We start from the raw sequence: 22,215 nt of genomic DNA on the forward strand, positions 1-22,215 counted from the left end.
GATTCTCAGTAATGTTTTGCCCTCTTCATAGCGAAATGAAACCCTGGAACATAACATTTACTCAGTTATGCTCATTTTAACTTCATATTTTTCAGTGTCCTAGTTCTTATTTTATATTATACAACAAACAAAAGAAAAATATTTTTAAAGTTTAATTTGTAAGCAAAATGAGAGTAAGAGACTTCCTCTGCTGGCCCACATTGCTGGGTGTTATCCCTTACTCTATGTACTTGTTCTTCCCTCAGCGGCTCAGCTGTGACATTTATTAATCAAAGTATTTCTAGTTTGCTTTCTTAATTTTCTGAAGTGCCATTTGGATTCTTGCCTGCAGACCTACTTTATTAGAAATGGGACTGAGAACAGATAGCTTCCTGTTAAAAAGAGAAATTACTTTTTCTGTCTTAGAGAATAATAGTACAAACATACAACAGATGGCTTGCCTCCATCCCATTTTATAATAATTCAAAATGCATGATAAACTGTTGGAGAAATTAATGATTTGTTTTAAGATTTATACATGGTGCTATTTGTAGGCTTATTTGGTAGCATATCAGAATTCTCAAAATGGAAGAAATTATTTAATGTACATAGTGTATTCCAAGTTACTCTGTGCTGTTAGATGCTGTTGAGTTGCTTTTCACATACAGCAACCTTTACAGAACAGCATAGAGAGCGCCTCCATTGGCTTTCACTGGCTGTAATCTGTACAAGTCTTTTCTCCCAGTTGCTGGCAGATTCAAACTCCTGACCTTTTGCTTAGTAGCCAAACACTTAACCAATGTGCCACTAGGGCAATGATTTTGTGTTACAGAAATAAAAACTATTTCACAGTAAGAAATTTCTTTTGAGAATCTGGAAAAAGAGTAATTAGCACATTCTGGGTTTTTTGTTTGTTTGTTTAAGCTATCAGAGCAGTGCCTTAATAAAGTGACCCCTGTTAGCCTGTGACCTGAATCCTGTTTTTCTGTGATTTGACTACATAGTGTTTGAGAGTGGAATTTTCATTAGTTTTTTAACTGATACTCTTACATACTGTTGATCAGAACTGGCTTATCCGCAGGTTTTCAGAGATAATAAATAGCACTGGAGGAGATTGCCCACCTTTTCCCTCAGAGCAGCTGCTGGATTTAAACCACATGCCTTTGAGTTGACAGCACAACTCTTTACCACTAAGTCACTAGAGCTTCTTGGTCTCTTAACTAAGATTATTTATTTTGGAAGACTTCTAAAATCCAAAATATTTGATTTTTTAAAAAAAATTTTACTTTTACTTATATTTTAATGAAAAATGTTCCTTTAAAAGTAGTATCTTAAATAGTTCAGTGCTTGATTAAATTTTATTCTCAATCTCAGATTCTTTACTATATATGGTCGTATTGATTGTTAATGAGACTTGCCTGTAAGGAGGCCTCCATGTTGAAGACGCTCTTAATTCCATGCAGATTTATAGAGACTCATTTCCTTAGTTTCTTTTTTGTAGTCTATAAAACTACCAGTTGTAAGCAACCAAAGGAAGTAAATAAATGAATAAACTTTGGTATCTGGACTTCTCTGGAATTACTCAAAAACAACCAAATTTGATGCAGACTGAAAATTGCTGACATTTCAATGGAGAATGAGACCTAGCATAGCAAACAGCATTGAGGACTTTAGCCTGATCTCTACTCCGTTCCCACCTTCACGCAGCCTTCTTTTTTTTTTTAAGTGGGACGGAACTATCTGATCACAAAATGACTATAGACTAACTCAGATAAGACTAGCAGCTACTGCCTTTTTTAAACTATTTATTTTTTTTAAAAGTTTAAAAGGCTGCAGACCGCTGCCTTCAGTGAGCATATATTGTTTTGCGATTCATGTAAGAAAAATCCATTTATTAGTTCTTAGATTAAATTTACAGTGTTTTTAAAATGTATTTAAGTGTTTAGAGCATCAAGAAGCCAAAACAAAGGGAAAATATGTGAAAGAAAAGAGCTGAATAGAAGATTTCAAAGGGCAGTTCAAGAGGACAAAGCATTCTAATGGAATGTGCAGAGAGCTAGAATTAGAGAATAAAAAGGGAAGACCTCGCTATATTTCTCCAGCTGAGAGAATTGAAAAACAAATTTAAACCTCAAGGCACAATATTGAAATATGCTATGGACAATATATTGAATGACCTAGAAAACATCAAAAGAAGATGGAGGAAATATACAGAATCACTGTACCAAAAAGAACTGATTGATACTAAAAAAAACTCAGGAAGTATGATATGAACAGGAGCCAATGGTATGAAGGAAAAATAGAAGCTGCATTGAAGACATTGGCAAAATATAAGGCCCCAGAAACCAGTTGATGGGATACCAATTTATTTGTTTCAATTAATGGATACAGCCTTGGATGAGCCAACTAGTCTATGCTGGAAAATTTGGAGGATGGCTGTCTGACCAACAGATTGGAAGAGGTCTTTATTTGTTCCCATTCCCAAGAAAAGTGGTCCAACTGAATATGGAAACTATTGAACAGTATCATTAATATCACATGCAAGCAAAATACTGCTGAAGATCTTTCAAAAACAGCTAGAACAGTACATAGACTGCCAAAAGTTCAAGCAGCATTTAGAAGAGGCCTTACACTAGGAATATCATTGCTGACATCAGATGGATCCTGGCTGAAAGTAAAGAGTACCAGAAAAATTTCTATTTGTGCATTATTGACTATGCAAAGGCATTTTACTGTGTTAGATCATAAGTTGTGGCTGACATTGAGAAGAATGGGAATCACAGAGTGCTTAATTGTGCTCGTATGAAACCTTTTCCTGCACTGTTATTCAAACAAAGCAGGGGAACACTGCATGGTTTAAAATTAAGAAGGGAGTGCATCAGGGCTGTATTCTCTCCATACCTATTTAGTCTCTATGTTGAGCAAACTGTTCGAGAAGCTGGGCTCTGTGAAGAGGAGTGTGGCATCAAGATTGGAGAGAGACTCATCAATAACCTGCATTATGCAGATGACACAACCTTGCTTGCTGAAAGTGAGGAGGACTTGAAGCATTTGTTGCAGAAGATCAAAGAATGCAACCTTCAGTATGGACTGAATTTAATTGTCAAGAACACAAACATTCTTACCACTGGATCAATAGGTAATGTCATGATATATGGAGAAGACATTGAAACTGTCTACAACTCCATCATTCTTGCATCCACAATTAACACCGTTAGTACCAGCAGTCAGGGAATGAGATACATTGCACTGGGAAAATCTGTAGTCAAAGACCTCTCCAAATTAAGACTCAAGACTAAGGTGTGTCTGATTCAGGCCATGATCTTTCCAGTCACTTGTTATGCAGCCGAGAGCTGGACAGTGAATAAGGATGACAGGAGAATTGATGCTTTTGAGCTGTGGTGTTGGAGAAGAGCACTGAATGGCAAAAAAAACAAACATATATGTCTAGGAGACAATGCAGCCAGAGTGCTCTTTGGAGGCAAAAGTATGGATTGACACAATAGCTGCTGCAATGGGCTTTTGTAAGTCAGGAAGTGTGAGGATGGCACAGGAGAGGACAGGAGTCAGATCTTTTGTTCGTGGGGTCACTGTGAGTCATACTCAACTTGTTGGCACCTAACGACAACAACATTCCTGGTTTTTTCCTGGGTTTTTCTTTCATGTATAAACATTTTGTTAGGTTTCTATAATAGTTGACTCATACAGTAGTGGACTCATGCACTCTTTGTCTTTTTGTGACTGACTGACTTCACTTAGTGTAATAGCCTCAAGAATCATTCATGTTATGTGGTATTTCCCAAGTTGTTCATTATTCTTTAGTGTTGCATGGTATTTTTTTGTGTATGTACTGTAGTTTGTCCATTCATCTATTGAAAGGCATTTGGGTTATTGCTGGCTCTTCACTGTTGTAAATAATAATTGTTAATAACCTTTGAATTAATCTTTTCTGTATCTGGTCTCAAATGGCTACCATTTCAAATATCTTGAGATTCCACTTTATGAATAAGGACTGTGCCAGACAGTTTTAATAGGCTGAGAATACTTTGATCCCATTATTCTTTTCTTTTACATGTAAAGACATCTTTAATGTTTTATATTTATGATATGCAACAAAAGGTGACCCAACAGAGTGTGGAAATTATTGAACAATATAACTAATATCATACACAACCAAAATCCTGCTGAAGATTGTCCAAAAATGTCTACAATAGTACATCAACAGAGAACTACCAGAAGTGCAGGCTGGGTTTAGAAGAGGTTGTGGCATTAGAGACATTATTGCCAATTTTAGATGGATCTTGGCAGAAAGCAGACAAAACTAGTGGAATGTCTATCTTTGTTTCTTTTTTTATTTTTTATTAAATTTTATTAATTTTAATGAACATTTACAGAGATTTTGGGTCATGGGACAATTAAGACAGACTTCCAAGGGGAGGGGAGAAAAGAGGAACGAACTGGGAGGGAGGGCAGAGAAAATAGTGCAACAATGAATGAATGGAGATCCCATTATTCATTCCTAGTCTAGAATTCAGATCCAGTGATTCTTTGTAGAAGCTGAGCCTGCCCAACACAGTGGACAGAAATATTGAGAGAAAGCCATCTTGAAACTCTGAGAAGACTAATGCAATTCTGACACATTGAAGAGCCACTTATTTTTCAGAGAAAGGGTGCTATTTTCACCCTATATTAATAGTTACAGAAAAGTTTCTGCCTGCAGGATAGTTGTGCCATGGATTCAGGATGTTAGAAACATACTTCCGAATAGTTTTTTGTGGGTGATGTGTACCATAGAGAAGTTTTCAGAGTACTTGGTGCCAGTGATTAGAAGCAGGAAAGTTTTTTATATAACTAGAGTTAGCCTATGGTCCCAAGCTCACTTCTCGTTCAGACTATTTTTAACCTCAAACCATTCTTCCCATGATTCCTTTTTGTTGCCATGCATATCTAAAGTGGTAAACCCACTGGAGGGTCAGCTATATGTCAGTTTTAACTCAACATTACATAACAACAATAATTTAGTTTCTAGATTATAAAACTCAGTTTAAAAGAAATAAGTGACAGCTTGTTAGTCCTATAGTCTCTAATGTTTTAGGAATGGCTTGAGAGAAATGAAATGTTATGCTTTTCTATGATCTAATAAAAAAAAATAAATCCTTCCAAGGCCATAAGAAGGGAAAGAGTCGCTGAATCAAGAAAAAAACCAAGTCTTTAATACAGTCAGGCTGAAAACATTATTCATTAGCCAGATTCAATGAAATTGTGCTTGATGACTTTCAGAAGCCCCCGAGGAGCTGAACTTGTAGGAAAGTAGGAACTTGATCATATAGCCTAGAGTTCTGTGGCATAAGTGCCTAAATTTAGGGGGCTGAATTTTATCTGATCATGTTAAGCCATCACTGGTGGTTACAAATTCAAAATAGGAGCTTAGGGTTGAAGGAAAATTACTTTGGTTATCTTTCAGAGGCAAAGTCTTAGCAGAAGCTTGTCTGAAATTTTGGTTGAAGATGTTAGAAATCCTTTATAGCTCCTATCATTTCTGGAGTGATTCTGTGATTTCAACTTGGGACCAGGAATGGTTGAACTTTGGCAAAGCAAAGAACTAGCTGATGGCATGACCAGTAAGTTGAGAGTCCAGCCTTCCACAACCACACTGTAGGTGGTGGTCTGTAGTTCTCAGATACCGGCTAGCTCTGGAAATGTGGAAATGAACAAAACAGACCAACTTCCTGACTTATGAAGCCTACACTCTAGTCAGCAAGACAGATGTTAGTACATAAGTAAACAAGCCAGTATGTAAACTGCACTTTGTGACAAGAACAGAATTAATTTGGAGGTGCTTCAGCATTGGTAGTAAGAGAAGGCCTTGCTAAGGAAATGCATATTTGATATTTTACCAATATTTTAAATGGGATTCTACTTTTTGCAGCACTCAGATAAGCTGCTCAGGGGAAGAAACTTAATTTTCTATTGTAATTAATGAGTTTCTTAAAGCTGACTGGCAGGCCTGTGATCCAAAGGGTTTATAATGTCCATTTTCTACTAGAAGATCCTCCCTCTGTCTAATTTGGATATAGAAGATGGAAAGTAAATGTTTCTATCTAAACTGTTATGATGATGGTGGTGGTGATGATGATGATATGTCATCGAGTTGAAATGAACTCATGGCTGAGCCTTCAGAAGATTCCCAAAGGCTGTAAATCACACTGGAGAAGATTGCACATTTTTCTCCTGCAGAGTAGCTAGTGGGTTCAAACCATCTGCCTTTGGGTTGGCAGCTCAACTCCTTACCCACTAAGGCCACCATAAGTTTATAACTGTGCATGGTATATAATAGGTACTCAAATAGCTGTTGAATGAATCAGTGACAGTTACAAATTGAGTTTGGTTAATATATCTTTCTTCTTGTTGTTGTGTGCCATCTAGTTGGAACTGACCCGTAGCTGACCCTCCAGTGGATTTTCAGAGACAGTTAATCGCACAGGGTAAAATTGCCCATCCTTCTCCTGGGAAGCAGCTGGTGGATTCGCACCGTATGCCTTTGGGATTGCAGCACAGCTACTTAACCACTCGGTCACCAGAGCTTCCTCTCTAGTGTCTTTATAAAACTACAAATTTCTATAGCATTAAGAAAAAAAGGAGTTAGAAGTAAGTGAACTGAATTAGACTTCAAACTAAAACAGGAACAATTTCTTGGACACTGGAGGTGATTTGTTAGGTTATTGAGGGGTGGGGTGGCTTTCCTCCCAGCATTTAAATGTACTTTGTTGTTGTTGTTGTTGATTGCCTTCAAGTCGAGCACAACTCATAGCAACCCCATGAACAAAAGGCCTGAAGCTCTTCCACAACCATCGCCATTTATCAAAGTTCACAGGTTCCAGAGGCATACTCTTTAGGAAGTGGATGCCACTCCTGCTTCCAAAAATATATTTTAGTCAACAAATATTTTTTTTTATATAAATAATTCCAAATAAGCTGAACTGCCAAACCAGAAGCATGGAGTTCGATTCCATCAGTTGCTCTGAGAGAGAAAGCTAGGCAGTCTCCTCCCATGCAATTTACAGCCTCTTAAAACTCACTGGTGGGTCGGTCAGCTATTAGTTGGTTCTGACTCAATAGCGCATACCAGCAGTAATACTGCTTGAGGGGCTTTGATGCCTCTGTAGGTAAGGCATTTGACTGCTAACCAAAAGACTGGTGGTTTGAATGCCCTGCCCACTGGAGAAAGGTAGACCATTCTGCACCTATAGAGATTTATAGCCTTCTACCACTATCTTTTCCTGCCGAGTATATCAGAGTCACTTAGCCTAGTAAGGGACAGAGCGCGAATTCAGATGTGTTAACTTCAGGTTAATAAAATGTCCTCATAAAAGGGAATTGGCCATTCTTGTCAATTTAGTTGCCTTTTTGTTTGTATATTTAGTTTAAAACTATTTTCCTTCAACTTTACAAACATTGCAAGTAACTACAAATTAGAACAAGAAAGGAAAGCAACAAAAATTACTGATTCATTTTTTCAAATTTGACTGTGGTCCTTCATTACTGAAAGCAAAAGAAAGTTATCCTCTGCATAAGTTGTAAGACGTGTTTCTCACAATAAAATAGCATGCACAGCAACAATTTTAAATCAACACAGGCAGATTTAATATAGCTCCTTATTGTGGCTTTCATTAAAAAATGCAGCTCCATGGCAGTGACTTTGTAAGGGGTTAAATTAATTTACTCCAAATGAAGAGCCTTGGGGTGGTTCAGCTTGATCCAAAGATAGAATTTAGAATGTGTGCACATTCACCAGATTGTAAGCACGTAATTAAAGAAATAGATTTGGTTCAAAGGAGAAGTACAACTTAAACTCCATTCTCATGACTCTGGTACAGTTTACTCTCTGCTTGCTACACTGCTCAGACATTCTAGTTTCCCAGTTCCTTGACCTCCTTAGCTCCAGCGTTTCCTGTTCTGATCCTGATGGTCATTTAAAATGGCTCCACTCAAGATATCCACACATCTCAATTGCTATCCTCACTCTGACGTGGTGTGGTATGAGTTGAGGCATCCTCTCATACAGTAACTGTTTAAAATCTGAATCTGTTCATTTTCACGCCCACAAGGTAAAGAATCCTTGATATCAGAGAAGCAATGAAACAGAGCATACAGGGAAAAGGGGACAGTCAGTAGGCATAAGAGGACATGGGAACTTTGGAAGGCCAGGCTTCCTCTTTCCTTTACCTTGTTAATAAGCTTCCTCATCCTTCTCCTCCCAAGAATGAAAATATTCAGTCTCACGTCTTTCTCTTGTTTGTTGATGATTGCAAATCTGCATTCTACCATTGTCTTTTCCTGCCAGGTATCAGTCTTCACTCTTTTCTGCTGCTTCCTAGTCCTCTCCATGAAGTTGTCTCCGCTTAAGAACACAGATCAAAATCTACATTTAAAAAATCCCCAGGTGATTCTAGTGTATATACATGTAAATTCTGATTCCATGTATCTGAGGTGGATATGCAAATTCTCAGCAGAGGATTGAACTGGAATGAATCGATGCAGAGTCCTGATATTATAATGGCCTAATGGTGAGGAGTTGTGCTGCCAATCCAGAGGCACATGGTTAAAATACACCAGCTCCTCCTTGGGAGAAAATGGACAATCTCCTCCTGTGCTGTTACTACCTCTGAAAACCCACTGGACGGTCAGCTCTGAGTTGATTCTCACTCCATGGTATATAGCAACAGCATTGCATCAGGTGCTAGCAACTGTATTCATTATTACTGTATTTGCTATATTCACTGTTGCTATCTATCCCTGTAAGCGCACCAGCTATACAGACAATGTATGTTGTTATGGCATCTCGGATACCAAGGGTGTCTTTGCCACAGGTGCTGTGATTTGAGTTCAGAAAAAAACTATTCCTAGCAGAGTGGAATTGACTCTGACGCCACAGTGCCTACCTTTGAATATCCCGCTCTGCTGATTACCAGCTGAGTGGCTGGTCTATGCTTCAGTTTCTTCATCTGTAAATTGTTGTTTTTAAGTGCCATCGAGTCGCAGGCGACTCATAGCGGCCCAATGAAGGAGATTCCTCGATGCTTGGGTGCCTTTCATCCTCTCTCCAGGTTCATAGGGTTTTCAGAGGCAAGCTATTATGGAAGTGGATGCCACTCCTCCTTCCACGCTTGTTTAATCGGGGAGCTCCACCCCACTCTCAGTCCACATTGGGTAGCCAGCCATTAACGCATTTGACACATCAGTGTCACAGTGTTCAGCCTCACAGCAACCACAAGTGACCGCTGTACGGCAACTTGCACACCAGGGCTATACGACTTAGAGGAATGTCTGAATCAAAGACAGGCCCCAGGGCCACGGATTAAAAGTCACCCACCTTTGGCTTGGTAGTATCATCGCCTTCTGTCCACTAGGGCAGCTGATCTCTCTATGTTGATGATATTGTTAAGTGCCATCAAGTCACAAGCGACTCATAGCGACCCTATGAAGGAGAGTCCTCGACGCTCCAGTGCCTTTCATCCTCTCTCCAGGTTCATAGGGTTTCCAGAAAAAGCGATCCATAAAATGGGGATGATAATAATAGGAATAATAATGCCTAAATTAGGAGGTTATTATGAGGATGGGCAGGGGTTGGGGGTGGTTAGTCATAGAGTCGCACAATTTGATGGGTGAAGGGAGAGATGAGCAAAGCAAATGGGAAAGATCTGGTTTGAAAAACAATGTATACAAACTTTGTAAATAAACCTTACATAATTTTAGAAAAGAGGTTATTATTAGAAATAATTAGCAGTGTTAAGTGCATAGAAGCTTCATGTTGTGTACCATTGAGTCAGAACCAACCTATAGCTGACCCTACAGAGGGTTTTCAGAGGCAATTAATTGCCCTGGAGGAGATTGCCCATCCTTCTCCCACGGAGCAGCTAGTGGATTCGAACTGCATGCCTTGGGATTGAAGCTCAGTGTCTATTTATTCAGCTGTTTGAATTTTTAATGTATGCAAAAACCATGTATTTTATATTTAAATAGAAAACAAGCAGGTTCTAAACTAATAAAATAATAATAATAATAATTGCATTTGTCAGCCACTTGGATACCATGAAATACTGGACAGTTGTTATGTGGGATTGCCTGTGCAATATAGGTGCTTCAACATCCCTGGCCCCAGCCCCATAAATTCACTCTTTCATCTTCAGGACTTGTGAAAAAGTACCCTATAAGAATTAGCAGAGTCCATAGCAAGTGGCACTGCTAACCCAAAGGCTGTGCATGATGGCAGTTCTCATCTACCAGTGGCTCCATCAAAGAGATAGGAGTCGTCTCCTCCCGCTGTGACTTACAGACTTGGAAGCCAGATAGAGCACCACTAGGAGTTGGAACCAACTCAGTGGCAGTGAACTTGAGTGTTTCTAGGAATTAGTTATATATACACTGTTCTAGACATGCATACTATTTTGGGGTAAAACATTATGTATCTGCTAACTAGGTGTGTGTTACTTCTCATCTGAATCTCTGCTACTCAGTGTTAATAATATGCTTGAAACAGTTCTAGTTTATGTTATACTTGAACTATGTGTTTGTATCTCTCTGTCCCTCTTCTAACTCTGCCTCTTCTTTTTCTCTCTCCCTCTCTTTCTTTTTCCCCCATTTTTTTTCTTTGGACACTCTCAGCTCTAAATCTCTATCCCCTGTCAGAGAGACTGCTTTCTTCATTTTTTTAAAAATTATTATTTGTAATGAACATTTACAGAGATTTTGTTGTTTGTTTTTTTTTGGTTTTTTTTTTTTCACTCTGAAATAAAACCTGGATTTCCAGGTAATTTTTATTGCTGTTATTGTTAGATGCTGTCGAGTTGAGTACCACTCATAGCATCCTGATGACTAGCTGACCTGTTTAGACTAGTAGTCTAAACCATATCCCTGATTTTCAATATCATTTGGTATCATTTGATAGAGTACTTTTCCATGATTTATGAGTATTTAAGCTAGATTTTCTATCCTACATTGAGATATACAGCTGAGCCTTTACCTCCATCAGAAAAATATTGGAATGTATTCAGTTCTCTATTTACAGAGATTTTGGATTTCCACTCATTCATTGTTGCACTTTTCTCCCCCACACACACCCCCCAGTCCGCTCTTCTCTTTGAAAAGTAAAAGAAAAATTCCTTCATTGGTAGAGACTGCTTTAAATTTCTTTTAGCAAAAGGAATATGTGGAGGTTGCTTAGAGGCTTCTGCTTTTATTTTACCTTATAATTCCAGAAAGACTCTTCACGTTGGAAGCACATACTATGTTTCCATCAGCAGTCTGACCATTACTCACTATTCTTCCCCCCTACCTCCAGTTGCACCCCGCTCCAGCTTTTGCCAGACATTTTTAAGGAGCCAGATCTCTTAACACTGTTCAAGAAACTAAAACATTTACATACTGATTATAAGGGGAAAGATCAGGAATGGTGCTCTTACTGGTTTCTTAGAGGACATGGGACTTGAAATGGACCTTAAAACATTAATAGAATATGGCAGAGATGAGAAGTGAAAGAGCTTTCCGTACCCCCTCCCCAGACACAGATGTAAAACATGGCACGTGAAGGTGGTCAAAACCAGGACTTGGGTTGAAAATAGTAGGGGACTAAAATCCATTAGGTTTACAGAGTCCACTTATAGAAGTTAGTGGATGCCATGGCAGAAAGAGGCATTTTTAACCACTTCATTGTTCATTTTGTTTCCACCTCCCTTCCCTTGTGTTTTTCTGTTTGTGACTTTATCTACTATCCACTATACATGCGTTTGCACATACCACACACACAAACACACGCACTGTCATACTCACTGATTCTCTTTCCTTTCTTCCCACCCACGTTCCCTCTCTCCTGACACCTCACAGGATTCAGGCACAGATACTGACAACAAGCCTCTTTCCCAGCTCAGCTGACCCAGAACAGCTCTTGTTAAGATTAGTGTCTGATTCCAAGTGGAAATCTATTTTATCATGTTTGCTTCTTTGCAAATCGCTGTTGAAGTCTTGTCACTTTTTTAAATTAAATTTTATGTGAGGTTTCTGGATGTTTGATTCTGCTTATGGTCAAAGTTTATGTGTTAGTCATCTCCCAGCTTGATGAGCCTAATCACTTGTTGGCAGGCCGTGGTAATTCGGTTATTGTGTGTTTACAGGCACTTGAGAATTCCACGTCGCCTAGAGTTTTTCCACCACCAATGTCCAGACGCTTTTCCTGGCTTCCTTCTAAGCATTTGGAATCACATTTTAGTACTCGTGTTTGAAGTCATTATAGATTATCTTTTCCCCTTTTTATTTGCCTGGTGTCCTTTGAAATGGTGTATTCATACTTATTTTTTTTCCCTGACACATATTGGTGTTTCATCTTATTCTGTTTACTCAGTAAGGCCCAAAGCATAAAACGACAGCAGTATGTGATTATTTATACCACTCATTTGCTGAGAGAAGAGGGAGGGTAAGCGCTTAACATTTTTGCTTTCCTTAGGCCTAATTTTCCAAATATTCATTGTCTACTTTAGTTAAGTATACATTTGCAAGATTAGTTTAGCATTCTTTTCACATAACTCAGTTTGCACACTCTCAGACTGATATTTATGTGTTTCTTTTTGTTAGAAAAACCTATGAATGTTTTCTCTTTCTATTAAAGCCTTGCAAGTGAATAATGAAAACCAGATCCTTACTCAGTAAAAGCACACAGTTCATCCTCAGCTTCTCACATCCCCGCCTTTGCCATCCTTTTGGAACCCTCCTTTTTCTTTCCACCCGGGCCACCAGTGTGAACCTGTGCTGAAATTTTGAATTCACGCTAAGATGTATGAAAACAAGGTAGAGCCCTAAATTCCACTCATTTCTCAATATGGGGAAGGATAATCTCCACCAACAGCCAAAGCTGATTCTTTTGAGATCAGACCTGCCTTCTACTAATTCAGACACCAACTTTTCCTCCCACAACACTCACTTCTTTTCTTTGGGTTTGCTCATTAGTTCCAGGAGCCACACAGAGCTCCCAGACCAAACCATGATTATAGGGTTTATTAGAGAAGTAACATGTTACAGTTCAGGATCAGGAACAACTCACAATACAGTTCCCAGTCAGGATCTCCTTTTCTCAGCTGTGCCCACAGGCAGGTCTGTCAGACCCGTCAGCTGCTCACCCTTTGCCTTTACCTTAATTGAACAAGTGTTACAAAGCTCTTTTTCTCTGCTGTTTTAAATTTTCCTAAAGCAGCTCATCCTGAGAGAAGCCTAGGCCCGCAGGCGCTTGATTCTACCTCCATAGGTCGACAAACCTCACTCCCTGAGAAATGCCTGAAGGTGTCCACTTCGCCAGCCTCCTACCTGAAGGTGTTCTACTTTCTCTGTGAGCTGAGGAGCCCACCACTCTCTTGGGCCAGTTCTTGGCTTGCCCACCACCATGTCTCCCTGCCATTGCTTGCTGCCACACAGGTGTTAGAGCTCTCTGTGTCCTGGGCCAAGGGGACCAAGATATGTGCTCCAGACTCTTCTATCTTTAGAGTAATGATATTCCCCATCTTCTACCTCAGTGGTGGGTCATTTTAAGCCTAACATAATGACAGATCTGACCAATCCCCATATTACCATTCCACAGACACCATTTGCATGACACACCCACAAAGATGTGAACATTATTTACATTATTAGCAACTATCCAATCCCCTTGTGAGCCAAAACCATCTCATGTTTGCATAGTGTCTGCTCAACTTCATCTTTCATACTTTGGACATGTAGCTAGATGAGGCTGTTCTTGGAAAGGGACATCATCCTTGGGAAGATGGAAGGTCAGGGAAGGAGAGGAAGATGTCCAGTGAAATAGATTGGCACCGTGACTGCAGCAGTGGGCTCTAGTGTGTCAGAAATTATAAGGACAGTACAGGATAAGAGAGAGTTCAGTTTGGCTGTTCATAGGGTTGCTATGAGTCAGACTGAACTCTGTGGTACCTAACAACAACTTCTCAGCTATGTGGTAGAAATTACAAAGACCATGGCAAACAGAGCCACAGCAAGTAATTCACTGCACTGCAAGTTGTTGGCAGCAGTGGTGGTGTTCATTTATGGGGTAATCACAGAGCTCAAAAGATGAAGGATAGCTATAGTTCGCTCCCACGCCAAGAGGGCTTTTGGAGCCTCTCTGCTGCCGGTGGACACACACCCTTTTGGCGGATGCCTGGCTTCCCAGTGGAGGGGCCTGCAGCAATCACGAGTGATCATCAGCTGTTTCTCAGTCTGTCCTCTAATTAAAATAATTTGAATCTCATCACTAATGATACAGCTGCCGTCCAAGAGAGTTTGTACTGAAGTGACCAAAGAGGTCACTTTTATGAGGTCCCATAGATTGAACCTAAGAATTTTACCACGGCCCCCTTTTCACTATTTTTTTTTTAGAATTATTGGCTAATGTGGGACTTTATAAGATGCTGAGTCACTTCACATCCTACCATCTCCACTGTGCCGTTCAAAAGAGGCTCTCTGAACTCAGCTTAAAACATTCACGTCCTCAAGGGAGGACAGGGTGAAAATAGAGGCTGAAAGGTGGCCAGGGAAGAATCAAAGGGTCACACAATTTGGTGGGTGGAGGGGAGGATTAAAGGAAGTGAAAAAGATCCAGCAGGGATCTGGAAAGACAAGTTGATGCTGTGACATCAAGTGATGTGATATCAAGTCGCCTGTGAGTCACAGTGACTCTTTGTACAGTAGCTTTGAACCCTGCTCTATCCTGAGCCCAACCTTATTGTCTCTCACACTCCTATTCCCCTTACCCCAGTCACTGAGTCAATCCATGTCATCCAGGATCTTCCTCTCTTGCATTGTCTCTCCACCCTCCCAAGCGTGATGTTCCTCTCCAAGGACTGGTCCCTCCTTGCCACATGTCCAGAGTATGTCAAACAAAGCTTCAGAATCCTTGACTCCAAGGAGCAGCCTGGTTCCACCTTCTCCTGGATAAACAAGTTTGTTCTCTTAGCAGTCTGTGGTATATTCAGTACTCTTCTCCAGCACCACAGCTCAAAGACCTCAACACTCCTCCTTTCATCCCTAGTCATTGTCCAGCTCTCTGACACATAGCAACCAGTTGCAAAGACCATGGCATGGATCAGGCACGTCTTAGTCTCCAGACTGACATTGTTACTCTTCAATATTCTAGAGAGGTCTCTGATAGCAGATTTTCCTAATGAGAAAATGAGGAGAAATGTGACAGCAGGATTTCTTGTCTTTTCATTTCCTGGCTGCTGGTACCAAGAGTGTTGATTGCTTGGAGGACATTACGCTGAATGAAATATCTCAGTCACAAAAAGACAAATACGGCATAATGCCACTGTTAGAAAAGAGGACTGACATAGGGGTTAAGGGAAAACTAAGAAAGGGGATAAATAATGTATACTGCATTGAAACAGATGAGGGAGAAAACGGTTTAAAAGGGTTATATGATTAGATATTATTGTTATGACAGGAGTCCAGAACATGGTGGAATGGACTTGGGGGGAGGGATTGAATAACAATGAATTTTTTCTTTTACTTTTCAAAGGGAAAAGCAAATAGGAGGGGAGGGGTGGGCAGGGAGAAAAGTACAACCATGAATGAATGGAAATCCAAAGTCTCTGTAAACTTTCATTAAAATTTTTTTAAAAAGAATGTTGCTTGTGGAGCCAAGCCAACTAGAGCTATTAAAAATTTCAGTCTCTTCACTGTCTATCAGGGTGGTGCCAGTTGGCCCGGTGGTGAGAATCTTTATTTTCTTGATGTTGAGCTTCAGGTCTATATTGAAGGCTGCAGTCCTTGACCTTCTGCAGCAAGTGCTTCCATCCTCAGTTTTAGCAAGCAAGGTTGTGTCATCTGCATAACGCAGGTTTTTTTATGAATCTTTCTTCAATCCTGCTGCCACATTTCTCCTCGTAGAGCCCAGCCTCCAGGATGATCCATTCTGTATATAGATTGAAAAGGTTTGGAGACAGGATGCATCCCTGGCATACACCCTTCCCAATTTTAAACCGTGCAGTGTTCCTTGCTTTGTTCTGATGATTGCCTCCTGGTCCAAGTTTAGGTTTCACATAAGCACAATCAAGTGTTCTGGGATTCCCATTCTTCTCAAAGTTAGCCACAGTTTGTTGTGATCCACGCAGTCAGACGCCTTTGCATAATCAATGAAACACAGATAGATATTCCTCTGGTCCTCCTCTTTGCTTTCAGCCAAGATCCATCTAACATTAGCTACAATATCCCTAGTACCACAGCCTCTTCTAAATCCAGCCTGCACATCTGGCAGTTCTCTGTTGATGTGCTGTACCAGTCATTTTTGGATAATTTTCAGCAGAGTCTTACTTGCTTGTGATAGTAATGATATTGCACTGTGGGCATGGTTTAATGGTGAATGATATTATAAAACATAATGAGTAAGAATGATTGTATGAAACACAATGTGAGTGAAGGATAATGTGAAAAACAATGTGTATAAAACTTTATATGCAAGCCAATGTAAAATATAAAAAAATTTAAATTTAACTAAAATCAGGAACCTCTAAAGATCATACATACTTTATGTAAGTGAAAAGCAAATTGTTAAAAACTAATTATAACATTAAAAAAATCAAGATCCTCTCAGATAATTTTTCATTTCACCAATGAAGCATTCCAAATCTTAAAAAAATGAAATAGCATCCACGTCCTGTCTGGCAGAGTCTTGTGGGGTGTTGCTAGGTGCCATCTAAGCCTCATAGCGACCCTGTAAACAACGGATTGTAACCTTGCCCTGTCCTGTGCCCTGATCAGGATCTCTGCCATGCTCAAGTCCATTGTCGCCATCACATCAGTCTGCAAATGATCCTTATTGAAGGTCTTTGTCTTTTTTGGGGGGGTGTCTCTACCTTTCTTACATCATGAGCATGATGTCTTTTTCCATGGAGTTTTATAGCAATGCTGATAGTTTTATTGACCCAGAAGTTATTGCTTTAAGAATAAAGGTGTGAAGAACAGGACCCCTTTTGAAGCCAGTCAGACCATCCCTGGCTTGGATTTCCTGGCCAGGCTTTTGATGGCAGTACCATTTCAGCCATAGTTAGGACTTCCTAAATTTTAGAATAAGATCATTGCTTTAGTTTTTCTGCAAAACATCTGAGCTTATACTCCTGTGTTTTCAATCCCTTCTTGATATCAAAGGTATTATAGAATTCCAGTTATCAGTTTAAACGTAGCAGGCACGTGCGCTAATAATGACTTCTGCAGATGCATTGAGCTGTATGAGAGAATCTGGTCTTGATCCTACATTGTCATCTGGATTCTGAATTAATTCAGGAAAGCAGTAAAAATTAGTAATGTGTATTGCATGTCTCTGATACATGTGGTTTCCATTATTTGCTCTTCTGTGCTCCAACACATGCGCTCACACATGATCCTTCAGTTTTTGTGAAGTGGAGAGAGAGAGGGCTCCTGGATCCAAAAGGAAATGGCCAGCATGACGCCTGAAACCTGAACTCAGTCACGTGCTCTAAGTGAAGGGACTGAACATATTAGCAGTCTTTCTTCTCTTTTCTTCCATCTCTTACTTTTTTGGGAACACTTGAGAGTAGAGGGATGGGAAAATTGCTAACTCACAGGCTTTCAGATTTAATTCTCTAAAATAAGCAAATGATATAGTAGTCATTGCAGACAGGCTAGAACTTGTAACATTGGAGTTGCGTCTCCACAGCAGTGGTTTTAAAATAGGGCTAGTTAATATGCAGCAGCAGCCAGCTGTTCTTCATCTCTAGACAGGTTGGAAAAGAAATAAATAAGCTTTGATTGTAATAGAAGAGATTTACAAGACTTGAGATGGGAAATTTATCACCATTGGAAACTATTTTAAGCATTGGGGCAGATAACTGACCAATAGTAGTAGAGGAATTACAGTTTCTGTTGGCTTCAAATTAGACTATATTATCTGCTCAGGATACTTAAAGGTGATAGATTGGTAGAAGTGTCTCGTATTTCTTAGCATTTTGAGGATCACAAATCCCTTTGAAAAGTGGATGGATGCTCTCTCCAGGAACTCACACACAAAATTCTGAAACTGTTTGAGGAAACTTAGGTACTCCCAGAAGCCTGTGACACCACCTTGGACGTCATGAACTCCAAAAGTCTTTCCTACTCATAACCAACAAACTGTGGTTTAAGTCTCTCACCCGTAGAAAATGGATCTAAGCATCAGATGTGAAACTTAGGGGTTTTTTCTCTAGCTTTAGAATTTAAAATTAAGTATCTATTTCTAAATTTTGTTTTAAATTATAAAGCTAGAGAAAGAAAATAGATGAACTGTGACTGTGCTTTTCCTGTTCTCTCTAGCTTACCTGCAAATTATATAGTATTCCCTTTAATCCTAAATTGGAAACGGACATGTCTGTCTGTACCTAGGATCAGGACCTCTTGGAATTAAAGATCACTGCAGTATGGAAGAAAGCTCTAGTGACCTAGTGGATAGGGAGTTGTGCTTCCAATCCAAAGGTGGTTGGTTCAAATCTACCAGCTGCACCAGCTGAGGAAGATGGGCTGTCTCCTCCTGTGCAATAAGCCTCAGTAGAGTTTGATTTCTATAGTGTGGGAGGGAGATGACAGTGATCTCTGGGAAGAGAACAACTGTAAGGAGTATAACTTGTTAGTCTTTAGCACAAAATTATTCTTCCAAAGCAAATAAACCCTTAAGTTCATAGTTGGGAGTTTGTTGTTGTTGTTATTGTTGTTTCTGTGTTTGTTTTTTTAATTTTATTCTGATTTATTTACAAAGTTCTAATACGTTGGTTTTTCACAAAAGATCCTTCTCATTTCCTTCACCCCACCCACCCATCAAATTGTGCAACCCTGTGATTAACACACTACCCCTCCATTCTCACCCTGCTATGTCCACCATGGCTCCTCATACTCATTCTACAATAATGGTTTTATCCAGTATTTATCCTTGTGGGACTGAGTTAGTTCACACAGCATAATGCTCTCCAGTCCCTCATAGTTGGGAGTCTCTTAATGACATTAGAAATATGACCAGTGAATAGGAATCAAACCATCCTGGCCAAGGGATCCTACCATTTGCATGGTGTGTTGATCCTTTTTGACAGTTGTTTCTTTCCATTGTTGAAGGGGAGTTGTTGTTGTCAGATGCTGCCGTGGACACTTTGAACAGCATATTTAAACTTTGTCCTGTACTGTGACACACTTTAGCCCATTACTGCAGTCACTGTGTCAGTCCATCTCATGGATGATCTTCCTGGACGATCTTCCTCTCTTTTGCTCACCTTCCGTAGCATTCTCAAAATATCTGAGATGCAGTTTTATCATCTTTGCCTCCAAGGAGCACTCTGGCCCCACCTTTTCTAAGATGTATCTGTTCATCCTTTTGGCAGACCATAGGATATTCCATACTCTCCTCTAACACCACCGCTCAAAGGCATGAATTCTTCTGTCATCCTCATTCATTGTGATTGCAAAGACCACACCTGAATCAGGCACACCTTAATCTTCAAACTGACATCATTACTCCTTAGTAGATTGGACAGGACCCTGAGAGCAGACTTCCCAGTGCAGCATATCACCTGATCTCTTCTCCATCTGTCATGATGTTGCTTATCCATCCAGTGGTGAGGATTTTTTGTCTTCTTGTTGTTGAGTTGCAATCCGTATTGAAGGCTGTAGTTTTTGAACTTCTGCAGCAAGCATTTCAAGTCCTCCTCACTTTTGCAAGCAAGGTTATGTCACCTGCATAACATAGGTTGTTGATGAAGGAGGAGAGGAAGGCTTAAATATCCCTTTCCACTCCCAAATAAATCCTCTTATGTCCCATTATGCCACAGCCATGGTGCTGTTGCATGAAAAGATAGGAGGCATGCAATGTCTGGATGAATACTCTGTGATTCTCACTCTGGCAGTGGTTCTCGCCTTGTTCAGCCAGTATAGGTAGTTTGCAGCTGGAATGGAGGGGAGACAGGCTGTCTTGGCAAACAGCCCAGCTGTAGCTGTGCATGGTGACGCATGAAGTCCCTCTGCACCCTTTAAAGCGTATTGACAGTTCACATACTTAACGCTAATTGTGTCCTTCTGGGATGGAAGTTGATGGCAGTGATGCACATACATTCTGTTGAATACTTACTGTGTGTTTTCCTCTCTGCAGAGAATGTGATCAATGGGCAGGATTACGAAGTGATGATGCAGATTGACTGTCAGGTGATGGATACCAGGATCCTCCACATTAAAAGTTCGTCGGTTCCGCCTTACCTCCGAGATCAGCAAAGGAATCAAACCAACACCTTCTTTGGTTCCCCTCCAGTGGCCACAGAGGCAACCCATGCAGTCAGCACCATCCCTGAGTCTTTACAATAGTCTACTGGGGCTGCCTTGGAAAACTAAGAGTGGGACCCCACAAAATGGAAATGCAGGCGGAAGAAATGCATCTCTCAGCCTACACGGGTGAAACCAGAAAACTGCCTAGTGATAGAATTCACAGAGAGAAGAAAGGAATTGCTTTGTTTTATTCACCATCTACCCATCAACTTGGAAGGCACTGGAATTCAAATGCAAGTGAATAGCATTTGTACAGTGACAAATTTAACCCTGCCTCTGGGTATAGGTTTTTCCCCCCTATATGTTTGTAAACTACTCTGTATTGGTGGGGTTTGGTTTTGTTTTTGCTTAAATTGTTATCTTCGTTCAGATAAGTTTAATCACCCCTCTCTGCCATTTCACTTATTGATAAAGTAGTTTTTATTCAAAGTTCTATAGTATTGAAGTGCTCAGATGTTTTCACCAATGGGAATTTTTATTCAGCAAGTGCAGGTCCCTTCTGTGTATTGTGTTCATGGAGAAGTTTCAAAACCAGAACAACAACTCCCCACCCCCCCAGAAAGAGTCAGAACAATTTGGCACATTAGGTAAAAGAGAAAATCCCCTGTTGGTAAAGTTTGGTGATGGCAGGGATCTGTGGTTCTTACCTCATGCTGTTGACACTGCACACTGCCAAGTGTGTTGGGATCAGAGAGGAAGTAGCAAATCTGAGAGAATTAAATGGAAGAAAAGAAGGGTTAATGGTAGTGTTTTGAAAGAATAGATAATTTCATTAATGCAGTTGTTTTAAAACATTGAAATGCTGAGTTTAAATTGCCGTTTACAATTAAAGCCACAGCAACTGTTAATTTTAAAGCCTCTAGACCACTGAGTAAGTCTACTGTGTACATGTTCTCTTTACTTACACGGTGCAGATCCTTGAGGGTCACAGGCAGATACCACCACCCACCACATACCTTCTAGTCTTATGATTGTACCAAGTGCAGTTCAGCAACGTGAAGACAAGTCAGACTCAGCACAGCAAGAGCATTTCCTCTTGAGAATGCAAGTGTGTTTATTCCGTAAGAGCACGCGGACAGGCAAACTGGGCTTCCCACTAAGAGTGCACACTCTAATGCAGCAAGAATTTTCATTTTCTTCATTGAAGACAATGGAGGAATTAAGTTTTTTATCTTCTGTATTAAAAAAGAAAAGAAAAAAAGCAACTACTGTGTTTACATATACTTTAACTGTACTTGACCTACTTTTTTTTTCTTTGTAGACAGTTTATGTTCTGTTTGGTAGATTCATGGAAATGATTTCCAAGCGGTGTTATCCTGGCTGATGTTCTAGCTTTAAACTCTAACGGGAGTTTCCCTCCCTCTTCTTTTTTACCAAACTTGTCAGTTTCTTATTAGACCTCATTCTAAAAGCAGCTGCTTCCTATCCTAATGAACTACGTTTTGCTAGATTTCTTCCCTTTATGTTGCACTTTATCATAGTCAGTTCTTCTTCCTCCTTGCAAGGAAAGGAGAGAGACATTTTCTCAACCTTTCAAGGTGTACGTGTAGCTGGTTAGTTTTCTGCTTGTGAAGTTAGGCCTGACTCCTGAATAATTTTGAAGACTCACCAGTGCTTCTGACTTTCTGGACAGAGATGTTCCTCTCTGGAATCTAGCGATACTTTTCAGGGAAATCAGGTCAACTTTTGTGAGGGGGAAAAGCGAGGAATGGGGGGCATTGCCTGATAATCGGGAGTTTGAAAAGCCTCCTCTTAGTTCATGGGCACAGACGAGGTGAGTCAGTGCAGCACTGCCCTCCGATTTGGCAATCCTGGCTGATCCCAGATGTGACCGGTTTCCCTGAGGAGACCACTCCTACCTCCCTGATAGTTGCCAAGGAATAAAAGGCAGATGCCTAGAAGACC

The 22,215-nt window shown here is 40.1% G+C and overlaps 1 protein-coding gene across 1 annotated transcript in view; it reads left to right on the top strand.

Annotated features, from left to right (window-relative positions):
* Positions 1 to 20,349, top strand: part of ATF6 (activating transcription factor 6) — a 353,926-nt gene extending 333,577 nt beyond the window's left edge. Inside the window, exon 16 of the mRNA XM_006887436.1 lies at positions 20,141 to 20,349. Within this exon, the coding sequence (XP_006887498.1) occupies positions 20,141 to 20,349 (209 nt within the window). The remainder of the gene's footprint in view (positions 1 to 20,140) is intronic.
* Positions 20,350 to 22,215: the final 1,866 nt, after the last annotated feature.

The sequence above is a fragment of the Elephantulus edwardii genome, unplaced genomic scaffold (genome assembly GCF_000299155.1).
Source record: "Elephantulus edwardii isolate Elephantulus edwardi_28Jun2011 unplaced genomic scaffold, EleEdw1.0 scaffold00057, whole genome shotgun sequence".
Classification (NCBI taxonomy): domain Eukaryota; kingdom Metazoa; phylum Chordata; class Mammalia; order Macroscelidea; family Macroscelididae; genus Elephantulus; species Elephantulus edwardii.